General features: G+C 45.9%; 1 protein-coding gene across 1 annotated transcript in view; it reads left to right on the top strand.

Annotated features, from left to right (window-relative positions):
* The first annotated feature begins 1,108 nt into the window (after positions 1 to 1,108).
* erbin (erbb2 interacting protein) overlaps positions 1,109 to 21,085 on the top strand; it is a 36,616-nt gene continuing 16,639 nt past the window's right edge. Inside the window, 10 exon segments of the mRNA XM_069700902.1 lie at positions 1,109 to 3,380; positions 10,652 to 10,846; positions 10,988 to 11,105; positions 13,255 to 13,333; positions 13,614 to 13,703; positions 14,756 to 14,812; positions 17,544 to 17,607; positions 18,728 to 18,802; positions 19,485 to 19,629; positions 20,497 to 20,569. Coding sequence (XP_069557003.1) covers positions 3,354 to 3,380; positions 10,652 to 10,846; positions 10,988 to 11,105; positions 13,255 to 13,333; positions 13,614 to 13,703; positions 14,756 to 14,812; positions 17,544 to 17,607; positions 18,728 to 18,802; positions 19,485 to 19,629; positions 20,497 to 20,569 — 923 coding nt within the window. The 5' untranslated portion in view covers positions 1,109 to 3,353.

Genomic DNA, 21,085 nt, shown 5'->3' on the forward strand with positions numbered 1-21,085 from the left:
TTTTTTTTTTCTCCCCCCTTTCTTTTTTTTTGCACCATCTCCGCAGACGCAGCGAATTAGAGGGGTTGACGTCAATCTGCGACTGTGGTGAGCTCATCTCACAGGATACCCCGCCGCCGCACGTCTCGGCAGAATCGCTGTCAATCGGCACGCAGCCAGGAAGTGGTTTTCTGAGCAGGTAGTTGATCAAAATCCGCGGTCGCCGTTGTGATCGCGAAACTTGCATAAATCTACCTGCAGTAAATCCTGATCAAGATTACGCGACGGCAGCTGCTTCGCCGACGGTTGGTTGACGAGGTTCTCTCGCCTGCGGTCGTCGACGGCTCGCTGCTCGGCCGCGCCGCGAAACGGGTCCCCGTTATTATTGACGCCGGGATCACGGTCTTCGGCGGAGGACGTGTCAGACGGAGGGGATGTGGCGAAGACGTTTTGCGTCACCTCTCTCTCCTCGACGTGCCTGTTATCAATGCATGCTAAAACCTTCCAGTACATTTTTTTTTATTTAAAAAGAAATAATCTGTTCTGCATCTGACTGACGATTCTCACCGGTCCGTTCATGAAAACACACGACGCAGTTAAACCAGCGTCTCGACAGTTCTGCATGACAACACTCGGTCGGTGCCTCTGTTCAAATGTTGGATCGTTTTGATACATGGACACAAATTTCTCTCTATTTCATTGTACAAATGAAAACAGTTGTGTGCATGCAGCTGGCAGGTCTTTTATTTTATTGGATTTATACAGTATTTTTAATGCTACATGTACGCTGTACTTTTATTGGATAAAGCCAGATGTTGACAAAGTTTTGCTTTGGGGACATAATTCGCAGCTGCAAAAGGGTAATAAATGCAACCGTAAATGTTAAAGAGTGCACTGTAAAAGATGTCATTTTAATCATTCGATAAAAGGGCGAACAGAAAAGTCTTCCATCTTTTAGATTTCGAGCGGGGGTGTCAAACATATGGCCCGCGGGCCGCATCCGGCCCGCCAGGGGGTCCAGCTTGGCCCGCCGGATGACTTTGCTAAGTGTGAAAATTACAGAAAGACATAAATTTCATTTCTATGGAGGTTTATGAGTACAAACATTTTGTGATTTTTTTTTTTTTTTTTAATCAATCCAGTAATTGCTTCAAAAACAGCGTAAATGCGACGTCTGCTCCGGAGGCAGCAGCGCTCGCTGCTCGAACGCGTCACAAAGCGAGGGAATCTGCAGAAGAGAGCCCAGGCAGATAAACAATGGGCTGATGTCTGAGTTTTTGCTCTTGTATGTTTCTGGTTTATTGTAGAAAGACCTTAAAATAGGGTTTATCATCCAAAAACCTTCACCAATGATTTAAACGTAGAGAAATATTGTCGTTATGTATGCGTTATTATGCTATGATTTCACTGGTCTGGCCCACTTGAGATCAAAGTGGGCAGTATGTGGCCCCCTAACTAAAATGAGTTCGACACCCCTGATTTAGAGGAACCCGAGCGGACGTGCGGTTCACTGGAGGTTTGTTCCAGATACGCAGGGGCATCCAAAAATGGGGGAAAAAAAAACGTATTAATCACGCCTGCAATTACGTAGGTTTTTCGGTGCCATTCGAAATGCTCCGGCCGTTTAACATATTGCTGACATTTCAACGTGGTGTGCATTGCTGTGAGCAGCTTGCACAGAAGGCCAGAAGATCAACATGCTTGTTGATCAGCCGGCAGAAAGGACGCAACCTTTTTGAACGTGGACTGCCGACTTGATTTTTTTGTTTTGTTTTTTTGTCTTTCCTCTCCGTCTTCATCGTTCTCTGGGGGATCCGTGACATCTCTGCAACCTTAGTGTTTGTGAAGGCCCGAACAAACGAGGTGAAAATAAGACTGCGTGCGTTTGGCTCGGGGCCCGTCCGTGTCCCAAAAAAAAAAAAAGTGGGAATTATTCATTAGAGTAATTACAGTCATCTCAAAGGGAATCGAAGTGAAGGCGCCTTGGATTCAGAATACTTGTAATCCTTTATACCGTGAGCCAGGTTGCGTGTGCAGATTAAAAGAATAAAAAGTACGCTATCACAGTTTAAAGGTCCTAGATTGTATAACATCACATTAGCGTGTCTTTTTTTTTTTTTCTTTTATTATTCTAAAGGACTAGAAATAATGTGAAAGTGTCAAAGTGCTCGGTCTACAGACAAACGCACTCGGCCCATATTTAGTAACAGAGTCAATTGGACGAGCCGTTTTCACTTCCACAAATTTGTGATGTCACAAACTCGCGCTCACGTCCACCGTCGGCACAATATTTACCTTCCCACCTTTGCATCCGTGTGCCCACAGAGCCGCCCGGTAAACACACATTACACTCTGGGTGTTCAACCAGCACGACTACATCGCAAACCACAAAGATATCTTCTTATGGATTTCAACACTGCAAATAAAACACCAGATTATTGGAACAGAACGGGAACTCTCTGTTGGTTCGAGTTGGACGTGATGGCTGATAATAATGTTTTGTTGGAATTTGTACAATGTCCTCTTTGCCAAATGAGGATATTATCAGTTGAAGAGCTACCATCGGGCTGGGCAATATATGGATATCACACATATTGTGATATGAGATTGGATATTGCCCTGAAATCATCTTAATATTTGTTAAGCGACGTCGGTGTCATATTTTCCTGGTTTTAAAGGCCGCATTGCAGTAGATTTATGTCATTTTCAGAACTTACCAGAGTCTTCTAGCCGTTTTATTATTGACCTGCTTAGTCCTTGTATGATCATATATCAAGGATCGTATAAATAATTTGTGCGCCAGCAGTCTTCCCTACAAAATCTCTGCGGCATCGATATTGAGGTATTTGGTCAACAATATCACGATGTCCGATTTAAAAAAAAAAAAAAAAAGTTTTCTCTCTCCATATTGTGGAGCTCTAAACTTCCTCATGCAACTTTTCCATCACAGCCGGCCCATTCAACACACTTGCTGGATGTATCGGCGTAAGCATTCATCTAAGTTAGATTATATTCAATACAGTGTACGTGTCGTGTTTATTGCGGTTGTATTTTTTGGGGGGTTTCAGAGAGCTGTTATTCAACCTCGCTGCGCGTCTTTATCGATCATCGCGATGAACCAGTAAATCGCATCAATGGAGAACGTAATGGAAAAGCCTTAAAGACACCAGATTTCAGTGTGTCGGTTTCCGAGGACGACGCGTGGAGTTTGGGAAAACATCCGCGAGACGCAAACACAAACCTGAGCATTGTGACCGGGCCGGTCCGGTGGTACTTTGAGGGGGGTGGGGGGGGCGGCCGTGCGTCACAGCGTGCGTGGGTGGACTGCATCTTTAAACACACTGTGTTGATAGTCAATACTGGGTATTGTTGGAATGGCTGAAGCAGATAGTGGCTTGAGTGTGAGCAGATTTTTTTTTTTTTTTTTTTTTTTTCTTCTTCTTCTTCTTCTTCTTCCCCCTCTGCGATTTACAGAGCGTGCTTGAATTCTTTCGAGCCTTTCTTTGTGCAGCAGCAGCAGTGTGCGATCTGCTTGTTGTTTTAGACGCGTTGAGTGTAATGATGCCACTCGAAGATAAACAGCCGCTAAGTGTTTCCCAGAGATAAAGAGGGCCGCACTTTGTTTTCAGCGCTTCGGCAGTGGTCAGAGGCAATAACAAGGACGGTTTTTGTTCCGCGTTTGCGGAGAGAAGACATCGACAGCCGTCCCGTTTTTAAAGGATTCTAATGTCGAGGAATGTGTGTAGGTGACATGTGAATGTTCAAACAGATGTAATTCACGTTTAGTTTATTCCATCGGAGCCGGGTCATGTTCCGGGGGAGAAAATTGGGGGAAGATGTTGTAAAAAAAAAAAAAAACACAAAAAAAGCTCTTTGTCACAGATCGGATTACTTTACCCTCATTTCAGCGCAAATTCAAAGAAAACAATCCTGGTTTTGTTTTCTCGGAGTCACGCAAGACCACTGAGACCTGAGACCTGAGATCGCTGGTGAGAACCAAAACTGGAAGGGGGTGGGGGGTGGGGGTGGGGGGACAAAAACTGGAACTTCTGGTCCCGACCAGCCGCATTCCCCGTCACAGATACTAACAACAAGGCGTCTCTTTTCTACCCGTTTCAGTTGTACTTCCATCCCTTAACTAACGCTCAAGCTTTTTTTGCATTCATGGGTTTCTTCTTCTTCTTCCGCCCCCACCCCCCCACCTCCCTTCCTCTCTGTGCCAGCTACTGTACAGGATACATGTCTTTAAGTGGCTCTGCTACTGCTGCTACTGCCGCTGCCACCCGTTTTGTTTTGTTTTTTTCTTTTTTTGGGAGGGGGCGGGGGGGGGCATAGAAAACACGGCTCCTTTTGTTGTCGAAGTCAGCTGCCAAACCGTTGTCGTCTTAACTCAATATCCCGCTGCATTATTGAGGAGCAGCTCTTCTCCCGTGGTGCCAGCTGGAGTTGAATGCGACGCCGTTAATGAGGCGCCCGGAGGAAAGTGGCGTTGCTCGGGACGCCGTCGTCCTCGTCTCCTCAGCGGAGAGCGAGAGATGTGCGTTCCCTTCCCCGTGGAGTGGATAGAACAAGAAAAAAAAAACAACAACAACATGCCATTTATCAACTCAAGATATGTAACGGGGCGTTTCGGTCAAATTAATATATTTAGCGAAAGTAGTATAAGTTTGGGGTTAATAAAACTAAAATTGGGGGTGGGGGTGGGGAGAGGGGGGGGGGTGTTATTTGGACGGAATATTTGTCCTCCATGTTACATAACTTGTCAACCAGGAACTGTCGTCTTTCAACGGTATCAAGGCTGTGATTCACAGATCACGTTTGGTATCTTTTTCTGGTGTCGAAATGTTCCCACCGAGTGATCGCGCCGCTTGTTGGACTTTCTGTTCTGGTTTTTAAGGAAAAGGTTAAAGGGGATGTCCATGGTACAATACAGGATCCCTTTTATAAGGGTGTATCCCTTTTTAAAATAGGCCAAAGCACCTTATGTAGGGTGAGAGAACAAGCCTGAAGTCTGCTGGCGCTCAGCCCTGCATTGAGGAAGTGACTTTATCTTTTCCTCTTTTGTCACAGGAGGGTGTGTGTGTGTGTGTGTGTGTGGGGGGGGGGGTGGCTCATTCAAGCGTGTCCCGCAGCCTCTGCAGGTCGTTTTGTGTTTGGTTTTTTTGTTGTTGTTGTTGGGGTTTTTTTGGATTGTTTTTGTTGCCGTAATCTCTAATGAAAAAAAAAAAAAAATGTTCAGACGTGGCTCTGCAATCCCGTAACAGTCCACCCCGCAGTCTGGATCAAAAGCTCCTTTCATAAGGCGGGAGCCGGCCCCGTACTAATCACATTCTGCCATATCAACCAGGCGAGGAAGGACTATAAATAACACGGGTCTGCTCGCTACTGTCAAATGCGGCACTTGCATTTCCGCCCGCCCCCCCCCCCCCACCCCCGTGACCACGTGTGCACAACGAGACGCACTTGCGCGCAGACACAACAACGTGGTCCTTTCAGCTCCTCCTCCCTTCACCTCTCGTTTTATTTAGTTTTTTTTATGTTTTTATGTTTCCACGGAAATGTCCAGCGATTTTTAAGAACCTCGAAACGACCCGATAAGGCGGGGCGAGGCGTGCACCGAAACGGGGGGGGCTGGGGGGGCGTTATAGACGCGGCGGGCTCATTTGGAAAGTACTAATTTGTTCCCACCACTTTATTCTCCTGGATAAACGGGAAGCGGGCCAGCGAGTCCCTCGTTCTGGCCAAAAGTGGGTGGAAGGCCTCGGCGGTCTTTGGAGACCGCACGCAGGCGCTTTGAGCACGGGACGGATGAGCGGCGGTTTAATTATATCTCTTTTTCAGAAATGTGCTCGCAGTAAAAGTTCTTTTAGTACTTTTTCTACGCGTGCATTTAATAAGCGAGCTCAGCTGTGTGGCTTTCGGAAGAGGAGGGTGGGTCCACCCCTCGACCCGTGGTCTCTACGGCAACCGCTCTGAGCCAGGGAAGGCGCTTGGGTTACGGGCGGCCCGGGGTGTGTGACGGAGGACGGATGGGGGGGGTGGGGGTGTTTCCCGGCTTTAAGGAGAGAGAACGAGGTGGGAACCTGCGACCGCGCTCGCCCGCTGGCCGAGTTCATCCGCTGGCGCGGCCGAGGAAGCCCGCGGAGGACTCGCCGTCTGCCGGGCCACCGGGTCGCACGTCGGCCGTTCACGCACATGCCCGCCCGTTTGAAGCCATCTTGAATGAACAGACGCGGCTCGTGTTTGCGTAACCTCGCGCCGAGGCCAAAGCGCTTACTAGCCCGCCCGCTCGCTTCATGCCGATGCGACGCTTAAAGAAGTGGGCTAAGAAAGAAAAAAAAAATCTCAGCCGAGGGGGGGAGGGGAAGAGGAGGAGGGGGGGCGGCTTAAGCGTGTCTGGAAATCTCGATTGCTTGTCTTGAATTTTTCTCAGTTCAGAAGTCAAAGGCTCCTGACGGACTAAAGCTGGGTGAGTAGTAGTCAGTCATCATTCCAGTAACATGTAGGTCAGTGGATAAGCCTATCTATGTTCGTAGGCAGTGCGGTTCTCATTAGTGTGCTGCCTTCCGGATTACTCCGGGGGGGAGGAGGGAGGGTGCTTCGGACAACCGGCCTTTCGCCGTGCCTGTTATCCAGTCCATCTCTCTCTCTCTCTCTCTCTCTCTCTCTCTGTCTTCTCCATGTAGGGAAAACTTTGTTGTTGCAGAAAAAGTCACACAAAAAAAAAAAACCACAAAAAAAAACACCACAAAAGAAGAAAGTACAGAAAGTGGTAAAAAAAGGTAGAAGCGACGGGCTCTGCTCTACTTCACCGGCGGCCTATTGAGGAAGTGCTGCACGACAGCAAATGAACTCTTTGCACAGTTTGCTATGCATTATGCAAATGCGGCAAAGGATTGTGCACGGTTGAGAAAACAACATTTATACCTGCATGGATGGTTGCTACTCCTGCAAATGCTTCTTTTCTTTTTTTTTTTCTTTTAAAAGGACTTATCGCAAAGAACCCGATTCACCATTTTATCATTCAAAGGTGCCCACTTCTTTTCGACACTGTACAGCCACACGGCTTTCCACGTACCAACCCCTCACCAACCCCTCCGCCCCCCCAATTTGCATTGGGGGAAAAAAAGAAAAAAAAAACCCGCACACTTGTTTTGCCTACATCACCACAACACTCGCTCCCCGCCGCCCCCCCCCCCCCCCCGCGCCACCCTCCACCCCACATGCCTGGGTTTGACTCCCTGCTCCACTGCTCGCCAAAGCGCGGTGCACCGCAGCTGCTGATTTTGATCAAGCGAAGACACTTGGAGTACTTACCGACGAAGGTTTCAGCTTCATCCCGTGCGCCCGCCACAGGGAGCGGTCTCCCAACGTATTGATCCGCCCTCGTTGACCCCCATTAGGGTTGGGGTAACAGTCCTCAATGGAGGGTGACCCTGAGGTTTTTGGGGCAGTTTACCCTCGTTGCCCTGATCGACTTTGTTCTCGTTGTGGTCTTCAGCTCCCATCAGCACAGTTGAATTTTATTATGGACAAAAAAAAAAAAAATGCGCGAGGGGGCCGATTTTAGAGTTTTCTTTTTTTTTTTTTTTTTAATAAGACAACTCTCTCGTTTTTAGCGACCTACAATTGAAATAATAAATATGCAATTTAGTATGCGGTCCAAAAGGACACTGCAGTGTCCCAGCAGCACGGGTAGATTTCGAATAGCTCTGTGGTGCAGAGGCACTTCTGTGGAAGGACCTCTCAACACAGCCGTGAGCTGCATCACACACACACACACACACACACACACACACACACACACACACACACACACACACACACACACACACACACACACACACACACACACACACACGCAATTCCTGTTATTTCTGCCAAGGTACTGTGCTGCCAATGTCTTTTTAAATTTGCATAATGCATTACGGCTGATCGCTGACAATGACTCACCAGTCAGTGAATGAATACGGGACACAAATGATTGATGGATAAAAAATTTTTTTAAAAACGACACATATGATTTTCACTTTGTTTAAAAAAAACAAAAAAAAAAAAGTTTTTTGATAAATATCCCAGAAAAGAAAAAAAAAAAAAAAAAAAAAAAAAACATCAACTGTGTTTTGTTTTTTCTTCTTTTTGGTTCCCAGTTCTGCTTTTCCTGTGGGGAAAATTTCGACTTCTAATATTTTTTCCATAGGTGTGCAGAATAAGTAGCTGTTCTATACCGTGGAGTAAAAAGCTGCATCCCCATTTGGGTTGAAAAAAAAAAAAAACGGCCCCAAAAAAAAGAAGTAGGCCATTACTTTGGAAATCCTTACCCTTGACTAGTTTTATCCACGACTCCCTCCTTCTACTCCACTACAGCAACGTAAAGAGATATTAAAGCAACAAAATATTTTTAGCCTTCAATCTGGCTGGGAGGAGATTAAAAGGTGGAGGAGGAGTTGTAAACTGTTGTCGGGACGTATATATATATATATATATATATATATACACACACGTTGGTATAGCTCCAGTCTCGGGTCAGCGCGGAGGTTTTCATCATGTACAGTAGAAACTCAGGAATGTCCCCCCCCCTCCCCCAACTCAACTGAGGCTTTGTTCCTCTGAGCCTGCACAGAATGTGACTTTTCCTCCTCTGCATCCCCCCCCACTCCCCCCACCCCCCCACCCCGTCTTAATCTGAGCACCGCTGCAGCTCATAATAATCTCGGAGTCCTTCGTCCGCCGCCTGAGCTGTAAATACGCGATAGCTTTTACCTTATAAACTGTCAGCGCAGACGCCGTGTGGGCGGGAGGGAGCGGCATGTTGGTGTTGGACGTGGCTGCAAGGAATCTGTGCCAGAGGAAAAAAAACAAAAACATAATTCAGTGAAATTTGTTTTTTGCATTTTCCTTTTTTTTTTTTGCATGATTGAATTAGGTTTCCTGGACGGCGCTAAAGTAGGTGAGGCTATTTTGGTGTGTACTCAAAATATGATCTATTTGCGTACTGTGGAATTTGTCATAACAGATTTAGCTAAGTACCACTTGATTATATAATCGTGAAATCCCCTCGAAATCTGTCCAAAAGTTGACTCGAAGGAGGCACCGGTCAGCTCGTCCTGTCTCTCGCTCGCTCTCTCGCTTTGTCTCTCTCTCTCTCTCTCTCTCTAACTCATTAATAATGAGCACATGGTATGCACACGCACGCACGCACGCACGCACACACACACACACACACACACACACACACACACACACACACACACACACACACACACACACACACCCCAGCCAAGGGAAGGCTGTCAGCCTCCCACGCAGCCTTCACTATGAGAGACGGGCAAGCTCACGTATAAATACTGGGAATCATCTGGTCTATCAGCAGAGGAGATGACAGAAGTGCTTGGCTCTGTTCACCCCCTTCACCCCCCCCCCCCCCCCCTCCCACCTCCCCCCGTCCCGAGAAACGAGAACGGAGCGTATGGATGACGCACCGCTATGCAGAGAGGGAGGACGAGGGGGGGGGAGTGAGATATGGGTTACCAGAGAAAGTTGAGGTGGAGGGAGAGAGAGGGGGGGGGTTATTGGGGAGGTATGCGAGAAAAAGCATTGGTGCAGCAAAGGACGGGACGTGACAGGAGAAAAGTTGGATGCAGCTCAGATAAGAAGACTTAACAGGAAAGAAGTAAGACGTGGATGAATTAGCTCGGGCCTTGAGGATAGGCTCGACATTACCGCTTATAATAATAATAATAATAATAATAGATGACCAATGAGCTCCACGCTACATCCGTATGTTTAGAATGACGATTTTTCATCGGGTATTACGTCGATCATATCTAGTTTAGTCTTTTAGCACGCTAATATTTGCAAAAATAGCCGCACTATTTAAAGAAACTCGTTTGCAATTGGCCTCTACTCCTTCAGTCTGCTTCTGCAGTCTTGAGTTTCACAAATTTCGACCATGTCCGCAGCGGAGCTGGTAAAACAATACAAAATAAAATCTCCTCGTGACTAATAACCATATGGGACATAAATATGAGAATAAAACCCAGGTTGACAAATATTGGAATTTCCCCTTTTTATTGAAGAAGTTGAGGGATCTCAACCCAACTGGTCGAGGCAGACGGCCGCCCACTCGGAGTCTGGCTTTTTTTTATTTTGTGTCTGAGGTTTCTTCCTCTTAGAGGGGAGTTAGTCCTCCTGTCTGTCTCTGTGCTCGCTTGAGGGGGAATTGGTGGGTTTGCTCTCTCGACACAAATAAAAAAGTGCATGTAACTGAAAGTCTGGTCGTGACCATATGGGACCAGATCCCCTTTTCCATGTATCCGAGTCGCTTAAGGTGACACACTGCACGTCATATATCATGTAACAAAAAAAGGGTCCCTGCGCTTTTTCAAACCAGACGCGTGACCTCGTCAAAACGCGGGCGTTTCGGACCGAGACCTCCGACAGCGATCGGCCCCGCGGAGAGGGATTTTTCAATTATGCAGCAGATTGCACAGATCGGATATCAGCTGATGTCTGTGTTTAAATGACTGTTCATTTTTTTTACACTGTACTAAAAACATGGAAGTGTGTGTTACATAGGAGGGATTTAAAAACAACAACAACAACAACAAAAAAACAACCCGAAATATGTCCGCCTCCTCACTGCCTCCTCAATACTCAATTCCCTCTCCAGTGCCTGAGGATGTCCAAGCGGAGCCTGTTTGTTCGTCTGGTGCCGTGCCGCTGCTTGCGGGGTGAGGAGGAGACGGTAACATCGCTGGACTACTCCCACTGCAGCCTGGAGACGGTTCCCAAGGAGATCTTTAGCTTCGAGAAGACCCTGCAGGAACTCTACCTCGATGCCAACCAGATCGAGGAGCTGCCCAAAGTAAGACGCGCACACAGACACGTATAGAAAACCTGCTTTGTCGCGGTTGAACTTTGAGCATCTTGACATTACACTGTATGCGTTAAGTTAGCCGTACCTAACCGTAAATGAACTAACTGTTCTCTTCTCTCCCTCCGCCAGCAACTGTTTAACTGCCAGTTCCTCAACCGGCTGAGCATGCCGGATAATGACCTCACGGTGTTGCCGGCGGCGATCGCGAACCTCATCAATCTCAGGGAGCTTGACGTCAGCAAAAACAGTAAGCAAAAAAAAAAATGCTATCGCGTGTTGCTACTCTGCGTCTTGCGAAAGTGAAACCAGGAAAGAGTTGCACAACTGATAGCGTGTTTCGATTGTTTACGAGATAAAACGCCACAGTGCGTTGGATTTGACCACGTGTTATGTCACAGGTTTGCGTGACTCAAAAGCTCCCAATGGGACGGATAACGGAAGGCGGGCGCGTCCAGACCTGCGGCGTACCGCGACGCTGCGTCCATAACGCGACGCTGCGTCCATAACGCACGGGCTGACAGCGGGGGCACCGAAACAGAACGCCCACGCCATGTACAAGGTGTTCCGTTCAAAGTGTCCGGTCAGCGCGTTCAATCGAGCGGGAAGCGGCAGGATTTGTCCCGGTTTGACATTAACACGTTTGGACGGTGGACATTTGTACTGTTGAGTACGATGTAGAGTCCCGTCGCAGAACATCTGCAGTCAGTGCCGTTCTACGCATTCTGACATTTAGAACAAGAAACAGCTGCGCAGCCCCGGTTTGTTTTCTACTAACCAGTTGCAGACAGAATCAGTGAGGCGATGCTGCTATTTTCACTATTTTAATCACACTGTGGTTTTTTGTTTTTTTTTTTTTTTTTTAACATTAACCTCACCAGCCACTTCAATCTGGCTAGCGAGGTTAATCTCTGTAATCTAAAAGAATGCCGGTAGACTGACGGCTATAATCGCTATATAACCTCAGAAAAGAGGCGCACGTGCTCGGCAGAACCTTTTCATGGACAGAGAGAGATTAAAAAGGTAGTTCCGATATAAAGGCGGAGGCGGTTTAGAGCCTGTTCGCACCTCTCGTTAACGGACGGACTGGACGACGTGATCGCGGATTGACTGATTTTTTTTTTTAAAGCGCAGGTGTGACCGCATCCGGGACGCACCGAGAATGCGATCCGCTCCGGACCGCATTCGGGGGCCGTCTGGGACGCATGCGGCCACACAAATACATCCCGGGCCACATTTAAGGATTTCCTACTTAACCGACATCCTCTAAATAAGTAGAAGTAATAATTAATGGAAAGAAATCCCCTGCGCGATTCTGCCGAGTGCAGCCGGACCGTACGGAAAGTTGGAGAGACGTACCTGCAAACTGAACTGTGAAGCAGCTGTTTAATGAATACAAAAAAAAAAAAACAACTCTAGGTTTAGTTTTTAACCCCCTAACCCCCCTCCTCGCCCAGTTCACTCATCCACCGCAGCGCAGAGCCCGACCCCCGTAACCTCGCTGAAATAATCCGAGCCTGAACCGACGCGGTCGCGTTGAGCCCGACGGTTCAGATTGGGAATTACAAACTCGCCCAACCGCGTTCGGACATTCACGGGTGTAAAAAGCGTCGTACATTTCGAACAGACGGGCGCGAAAATGAGCCGCGACGACGCGTCAACGTGTGAAATACCCGTCGCTTCACCTTCTCTCTCTCTCTCTCTCTCTCTCTCTCTCCTTTCTCACATTTCTGTACGTTTCCACGTCCTTATTCACTTGTATGTTTACGCGTTTCTTTAAATTCACTCTGGAAGCACGTTGAAACGGACGATGGACGCCAGGCTGCGAACGGGGGGGGGGGAGGGTGTCGGCTCAAACACGCGTCGAAGGATTACGGCGGACGTCTCGTGTTTACATCAAAAAGGAGCTCATCCCGTTCACGCAAAGCACTCCAGGCTCAAGTGTTGTGGACACAGAAGCGGAGTGGGTGGAAATAAAACCCCTTTTTCGAGACCCGGCCGCGTCCCCTTTTCTCACGGTTCACACGTTTCTGTATTTTTGCAGCGCGTCAGTAGGCTTTCTTCTTCCTGCTCTTTTATTATTTCGCCTCCCCTCTGGGGTTTGTTTAAAAAGGTGCGGGAGGGAGGAGGGGGGGGCGGGGGTCACTGTCGATTCGCACACAGTTGAAGCGACAACACACCCCCAGCGGTTAACACTTGACCAAGCTCCCTCGCACAAGCAACACGTCTTGCATCACCCCTTTGTCTTTTTTTTTACCTGACAGGAGTCAGTTTTGAGAAACCACTCGCGGATGTTTTTTGTGTTTGTTGTACTTCGAAGCTACTGATGGTGATTTTCTTTTCTTTGTTTTTTTTTTCATTGTTTTGTTTTTTTCTCCTTCGGTTGTTTTTCTCTGTAGGTATCCAGGAGTTTCCAGAAAACATCAAGAATTGCAAAGCCCTAGCCATTGTAGAAGCCAGCGTGAATCCCATATCCAAGTGAGTACACCTCTCGCTCGCATATTTTCAGCCCTAATTAACTGCTATTTTTTTGGTTTGTTTTTTTGGGGTGGGTGGGTGGGTGGGGGTGGGAGTGGGGTGGATGCTTCGCCTGAATTCTGAGTTTTCAGGCGTTCTGGCACTGCAGTCGTTTTTATGAGTCTTTGTGCGAGTGATGTAATTCTTGTACTGTGTGTGTGTGTGTGTGTGTGTGTGTGTGTGTGTGTGTGTGTGTGTGTGTGTGTGTGTGTGTGTGTGTGTGTGTGTGTGTGTTTTTCAGGCTCCCAGAAGGCTTCACTCAGCTTCTGAGTCTGACGCAGCTCTACCTGAACGATGCCTTCCTCGAGTTCCTGCCAGCCAGCTTTGGCAGGTCAGTTTGTTCTCCGGCTTGGAGCAGGAGGAAATTGTTTGTTTTAAAAATAAATCAATAAATAAAGTGTACACTGTGTAGAGAAGCTTCACTGTTTGCCGCTTGTATTCAGTGTATGAAATGCGCGGAGCTACATGCTGTAGCCGACGCAGTCATGGCACAGAGTAGAATTTCAGGATCAAAAGACAAAACTGTGTCGGGTTCGAGGTTTAAAACGGCATCGAATGCAAATAAAAATGAAATTCAATGTGCTTAACTTCCTGCAATTGAGGTCCGAAAACCCAAAACACGTCACACATTTGAAATAATGACGCACCGTTATGGGAGATTTCTTCTCGCTGTACAATGAGGCTCGGTACGTCGACAAAATATTGATTATGACATAAGACTCTTATGTCATCTTCACATCATAACCATTATTGATTTGATGACACCTTTGGACTTAGATAAAGTGATTTTTATCGGCGTCAGTCTGTGCTTACGATCAATATGTGGGACCAACTCTTTACTAAGACACAGAAAACACACGTTTCATCGGATGCCCAGATTTGATAAAGTCTCATTTATTTATGAAATGGCAAATTGTTATTATTTTGCTGCGCTTCATTGATCTTGTTTCACGATTTATTATCACTCGTGATTTAACATCTCACGGCTAAGCAACATTGTTCCGTTGAACCGGCGCGACTGGTCGTGGCTTGTCTTGTTTGTCGTTTACACAACAGTCAGTGTTGCTCCTGTTAATTACACAAAACATGTGGAATTAAGAATCCACGTGGGTGTTGGCCCCATTTTGTCCCCCCCCCCCCACCAACACACACCTCCGGGGCCTTCTGGACTCTCGAGAGTTTAATACGAGAGAAAGATACTTTTGTTCAGTTTCCTGAAAGGACCAAAAAAAAAAGTAAGATCTTAGCCGGTTAGTAGCAAATAAGCTTTCAAGTATTGTCAAAATTAAAAAAAAAAAAAAAAATGAAGATGATTAAAGGAAATCGTTATTTAAATAGGAAGTGATTAAGTTAATTATACCACTGACTATTTCCTGGTTGCAGGTTGACGAAGCTCCAGATCTTGGAGTTGAGGGAGAACCAGTTGAAGATGTTGCCAAAGTAAGTGTTTGGTTGTTGTTGTTGTTGTTGTTGTTGTTGTTGTTTTCTTCACTTCACACATTTTCCAAACATCCAACATTACACAATGTTTCTTTTAATTATAAAAACAAAAAAGTGTGCCGGGTAACTGTGAGTGACCAGTGTCGTGAAGCGTGTCGAGAGTCCACCGCGCCCCTCCCCCCCCCCCCCCGTCTCCTTCCTCTCCTGACCTCTGCCGTGTCCTCCATCCTGCCTCTGTGTTTTTCAAACGTAGATCCTCTCTCTCCATCTCGCTACACCTCCAACTGTAGTATTAAATTTCACCGTGTTACATAAGAGCCCTCCCTCCCTCCCCCTTCCCTCCCTCTCTCCCCCCCCCCTTTGCTCGGGCCACTTGCTGTGACAGGTTTTATAATCCTCCGCTGAGACAGTGGGGAGGGTTATTTCACCATTTGAGAAGCTAAGAGTGCCGCTGGGAGACCGAACGTCCCACAAATATTAGAAAAAGCTCTCGGTGCTTGTTGTTGTTGTTGTTTTTGAGGGGGATGCGGGAGGGGAGGGGGGGTTCTTTTTCTCTTCGCTCGCTGTTTCGTTTCATGTCCCTCCCGTTTCCTCTGCAAAAGCAGCGTTTCCCTATACGTGCCTTCATGTCCTTCCTCCCTCTGGCAGTTTCCTTTTTGGTTATCTCACTCTATCTTTTTTTTTTTTTTTTTTTTTCCAAATTCTTCTCTAACTGACGGGCCGGCCGCTGAATAAAGTGCACTGCGGTCCTCTTTTTCTTTTTTTTTCCCCCTCCCCTCGCCGTGTTTATGTGACAGAGGCCAGACCCGCTAAAGGCCGGAGCCTCTGACAAAGGGGGGAAAAAAAAAAAAAAAAAGGACTAATGATCGTGGAAGGTTTCCAGGGCAACACGCAAGCATCTCAGACATGTAAACAAATGCGTGCAAGGCGAAGTCCTTTTCAGGGCTTCCGCATAGAAAGTGCCGTCTCTCGTCTTTCTCCCGGACGTCACACAGAAACCAAACCTTTCTCTGCGTTTTTAAAGAAGGCTGCTGTGTTCCTCGCGACGTGGGCCCATAAGCCTTTTTTTTTTTTTTTTCTCACTGTTGAACTCGCTCTTCTAGCTCGTTCTTGCCCCCTTTCAGCTCAAAACAAGGCGGGGAGGGGGGCTCTCTGGTGTTAGTGCCGGCTTCGAGGTGAGAACGTGACAAAGCTTGGCTCACTTTCGTAGACGTGATTCACGTTTTTCGTATCGCTCCCCCCGCCCGCCCTCCAGAGGGCTTAAATCATATTTAGAATTTGCGCCGCGCGTCTGAAGTTCTTATTTTAGGAGAAGCGGCTAAAAACAGACTCCGACGGCGGAGCTGCTGGTTCCTCAGCTCGCCGTCGCTGCGCTCAACCTCGCCGGTGTTTTGAAGGAAACGCGGCTGATCCCTGCTGTCGTAGTATCTGCAGTACATCTCCATTCTCGTCCCCTTTCATGTTCTCGTGCTTTTTTTTTTTTTTTGTGGTATTGTAGAATCGCTTTGTTGGACTTGTGAAGGAAAGCTCTCTATTTGAAACGATTTGCAATCGATATCGAACGAGCTCACTTCTTTATTACGCCAGAATGATACAATTTAAACACCTGACTCCGGCTAATTTTATGAACAAGCCAGAGGAATATCTTTCAAAAGACGCCTTAAGCCGTAATACCACCGGATGCCACTAGAGGTATCCGGCTCGACAGACTCCCATTCAACTTGTCAATTAAATTTCTCCACGAGTTACCTCGGTGTCGTCAGCTAAAGTCGCTCCCTCTATGTTACGGCTATCGGTGGGCGGAACGTAGTATCGCCGGGTTTCCAATCATATCGAGTCAGATCCACCGCCAGCTCCTCCCCCAGCTCGTCCAAATATGGTCACTTCTCCATCTCCAAAGCGCTCTGAAACTAGCAAGATGGCGACGGCCAAAAATCCGAGCTGGAGTCTTCATGGTGGCCGTTCACAAACCGACGGGCGACGTCACTGCTGGTCGCCACTTGAGTAACACTGAAAAACCCTGTGCAGTCTATGACTTCTGTAGAGCGCTAACTTTCTGAGACGCACTTTTTTTTTTCCCCCCCTGGATTTTGTGAAGTTGATTTAAAAGAGATTTGTACGTTCTTTTTATCGCAACATTTTTTTTTTTCCCCCCACTGCCATTGACAGTTAAATACCCCCAAAGACCTGCTGTCATTGGACTTCAAGGAAAGATCGATACTCGCTCTCTGTTGCCGCACAGAATGGAAAATCAGCCTTAACAAGAACATCTTTATCTCCAATCGCCAGTTTGAAAATAGTGAAAACTGCGGGCGGTCGAACAGCCCTGCTTTGTGTCTGCTTGTTTACAGCGTAGCGGAGAATGTGAGCCTGTGACCTGAATGCGAAGAGAGAGAAATTATGGAGCAAAAGGCTTAGGGGCTAGCATACGTCATGTTTTTTTGTGGTTTTTTTTTTCATTATTTAAAAGCATATTTCTGTCACGCACCAGCACTAAAAGGTATTTATTTCCTCATAAAACGATTCAGTGAAAAGGAGCATTTAACATGGAAATGAAAAAAAAAAAGAAGGAACATTTATTTTGGCTCCATTTGTGAAGCACACGGGTCCGCATTGCTTTTGTATTGATTTTTTTTTTTTTTTTTTTTTTTTAATTCTGTGAGACACACATGTAATGTTTGATTTGAGCGCTTTGATTTTTACAGTCGGTTCCTCTTTTGTGTGTCCACAGAAGCATGCAGAAGCTCATGCAGCTGGAGAGGTTGGACCTGGGGAGTAATGAGTTCACTGAAGTGGTGAGTATCTGCCGGTCGGTCTGTCGATGCCGAGGGGCTCTCTGCTTCTTCACCTCCTTCTTCCTTATAATCTGCTCCTTCTGCTGTCTGTTTAAAAAAAAAAAAAAAACATACATAAACTTTCATTAATCAGCCCCATCCAGGAAATCGCAATAATAATTAACGCATGGTCAACATGCTCTTCGACAATATTGAAAAATTTAAAAAAAATGACGTCGGCAGAAGCTGAGCTGAAAATATTAACGGCATGAAGTAAAGTCTTTTCAGACGAAAATTGCTTTATTACAAAAAAAAAACCAAACACAGGAAGTGACGTCATTTACGGAAATGTGTTCGTCACATTAAAATGTTCTAATTAAATGGTTATTGTCAATGGAAGTGCTGACATATTACTGTACGTTAAAATAGTTTTATACACGCGGCAAGTTGTAAGAGACTACATGAATGTGTCTGTGTTGAATTAACACGATTTAAAAAATCTAAACCCGCTAAAGCTCTTATTTTGAAAGCTGATGTAGTCGTTTTCTATTTTACAGTCACTGACTTATTTTTTTGTTCAATAAATGAATAAAAAAAAAGATGATTAGAATTAAATTATTTCTGTAATGTACAGCGTGTTTATTATCACAGGAAGTGAATACATATTGTTTATCAGGAAGTGCTCAAATTTTTTTTTTCAAAAAATTGATTTCTCCAATTGCAGTTTTTTTTTCTGAATCCTTCCAATTTTACACAAAAATGTTTCAGAAAATCTGCTGTAAAATCGAACGCTTTTGCTCGCGACAATCACAAAAAGAAAACCTCCTGGAGGGACCGACTAACGCGCTGTAATTACAGAGGAATAAATATAACGGGTCTGATGATTTCTTTTTTAGCCGAGTCGTGAATTAAACACGTCATCTTGTCCCTGCCCAAAAGGCACACGAACACACACACACACACACACACACACACACACACACACACACACACACACACACACACACACACACACACACACACACACACACACACACACACACACACACACACACACACACACACTTTTATTTATTTTTTTAAACACTCACACATCCACATCTCTATCGCTTAACCTCCTTTCTGCTCTCGACATGCGCAGCCTGAGGTGTTGGAGCAGCTGACGGGAATCAAGGAGTTGTGGATCGACGGGAACCGACTGACGTTCTTACCTGGGGTATAATTTACACTCGTTCCCATATAAATTCCTCTGGCTGACTGCTGGCCTCTCAACCATCCCCCCCCAAAAAACTACACGTCAGCTTATATCCTCATCAGAGTGAGCTGCCAGTTTGCATCAGGCTTTCAGCTCCTGCAGAGAAGAAGGAACTGCTAGTTTTGGAAATGACTCTTGAAAACGGACAGTTTAGCTGAACTTCTGTGTTTGCAGACGTAACACTCCGCGGCTGCGAAGTCATCGTTTTCACTCGAGCGTAATTCATTTCTAATGATGTAGTCCGAATTTGAGATCACCTTATTTTTTTTAATTTTATTTTTGCATCCAAATGAGCAGCTTGTTTGTAAGTGGGTCACAATTAATGCATTAGTTCTGCTGCCAGCATTTCAACAGCATCAGCCGTAATCGCAGTCTGGCCTTTTAGAAGCGATGTCGTTCCGTCCGCAAACTCATTGTCTTCATGTGAAATGTGTGTTCTCAGTTTAAAAAACAAAAACAAAGCAAAAAAAAAAAGTGGGATAATGTCCCCAGTTAGGATCCTCGGTGCTGCACATCGTCCGCCTCGTCGTTGGCATAAATTAAAGCGTAGGTGACGAGGCAACTGTGAAACTTTGGTTTGATGTGTTTGTTTGTTTTTGTTTTTATTTATTTTTTTACGCACGTCTCCCCTTTTTCCGCCCAGATGTTGGGGATGCTAAAACAGCTGGTGTATCTGGACGTGTCGAAGAACAACTTGGAGATGGTGGATGAACAAATCTGCGGCTGTGAGAGTCTGCAGGACCTCCTGCTCTCCAACAATGCCCTCACCCAGCTGCCGGGCTCCATCGGTGAAGATTAACACACACGCACGCACGCACACACACGCACGCACGCACGCACACACACACACACACACACACACACACACACACACACACACACACACACACACACACACAGACCCATCTTGTTATGAAACATGTCATTTCTCTTTTAGCCGTTGCCAATTTATTTCTAATACCTCGGTGTGTATTGTAGGGATCTAATTCCTGTTAAGCTAAAATACAGTTTCATAACACTTTTTTTTTTAAATTTTTTTATAGATGTTATAATTACATTTTTCACCACTTAAATTGTAAACTACATTTGTCCGCAGTGCAGTAGAGCCACATGACGAGTTTTAACCAAAGAATTCGCAAAGTTATGGTTATAAAAACGTGAAAAAATACAATTATATCCTGAAACTGCTGCTTTCCTTTCCTTTTCTTTTTTCTTCAGTATTAAGAGACAAACGTAAGCTAGGAATGAATAAATGAATCTTGGATTACATTCCTATGAAGCTGTCGACTGACCGAGCTGATTTTTTTTTTTTTTAATTTTTTAACAGCATAATCTGGATATTTATAATCTTCTCATGGCTTTAGCCAAACAGTCATTTTTACGAGTTAAGACCAGGCTAATAAAATCAGAGGAGTCCAAATGCACGCTGCTGTCGATACCACCGGGGGGGCCAGATTACTTACTAAACCTATTTCTGCGTGGACGACGGTATGAATGAAACCAATCAACCACTGTTAAGCTGATATTCCCTGTTTGCGGTGCAACGGCGAGCGTTAATCAATGACCGCTCTGAGCTGTTGTTTGCGTCGCTCTAATCCAATCTGCTTTTTTTTTTTTTTCCCCTTTCCTTTCCGCCCTTTCCCTTTCACTTTTAGGCTCCTTGAAGAAACTGACTGCGCTCAAAGTGGATGAGAACCAGCTGATGTACTTGCCAGACTCCGTCGGAGGGTGAGCGGACGCGGCTTTATTACTGGCAGAGAAAAAAAAGAAAAAAAAAGCACCAAAAACCCTGAGATCAGTGGATTATTGGTCTGTTTTTTTAGTTTTTAGTTTTTTTTTCATACCGGCCTGATCTCATGAAACGTCTGTCTGGATAAATCAGATATTTCCCCCCCATTAAACTTTGCTTATTTATTCGTTTGGGGTGAAATGCTGATGATATCGAGTAACCCGGTGACGGCTGCGTGACGATAATAACAGTTTTGAGTCCACCGCGCTTGATTTACGGAAGCGGTTTGAGGGTTTGCTTAATCTGCGTCCCAGATGATCCTCCGTTAAAATACTGATAGATTAAATCGGCCGTAGCGTTTTTTTTTTTTTTTTTTTTTTTGTTCCTCTGACTGATCCGTCCGCAGCGGTCAGGTAAAACCCGGCAGCTGCTGCTGGTCCGCGCTGCTGACCCTGTTTCTGCTCTGCATCGTTGTAGTCCAACACAAAGATTAGGCTCCATTTAATCCATCTTTG

Source organism: Brachyistius frenatus, unplaced genomic scaffold (genome assembly GCF_029030835.1).
Source record: "Brachyistius frenatus isolate BFR_SWC_R1_liver_20210118 unplaced genomic scaffold, ASM2903083v1 Contig_35, whole genome shotgun sequence".
NCBI lineage: Eukaryota > Metazoa > Chordata > Actinopteri > Embiotocidae > Brachyistius > Brachyistius frenatus.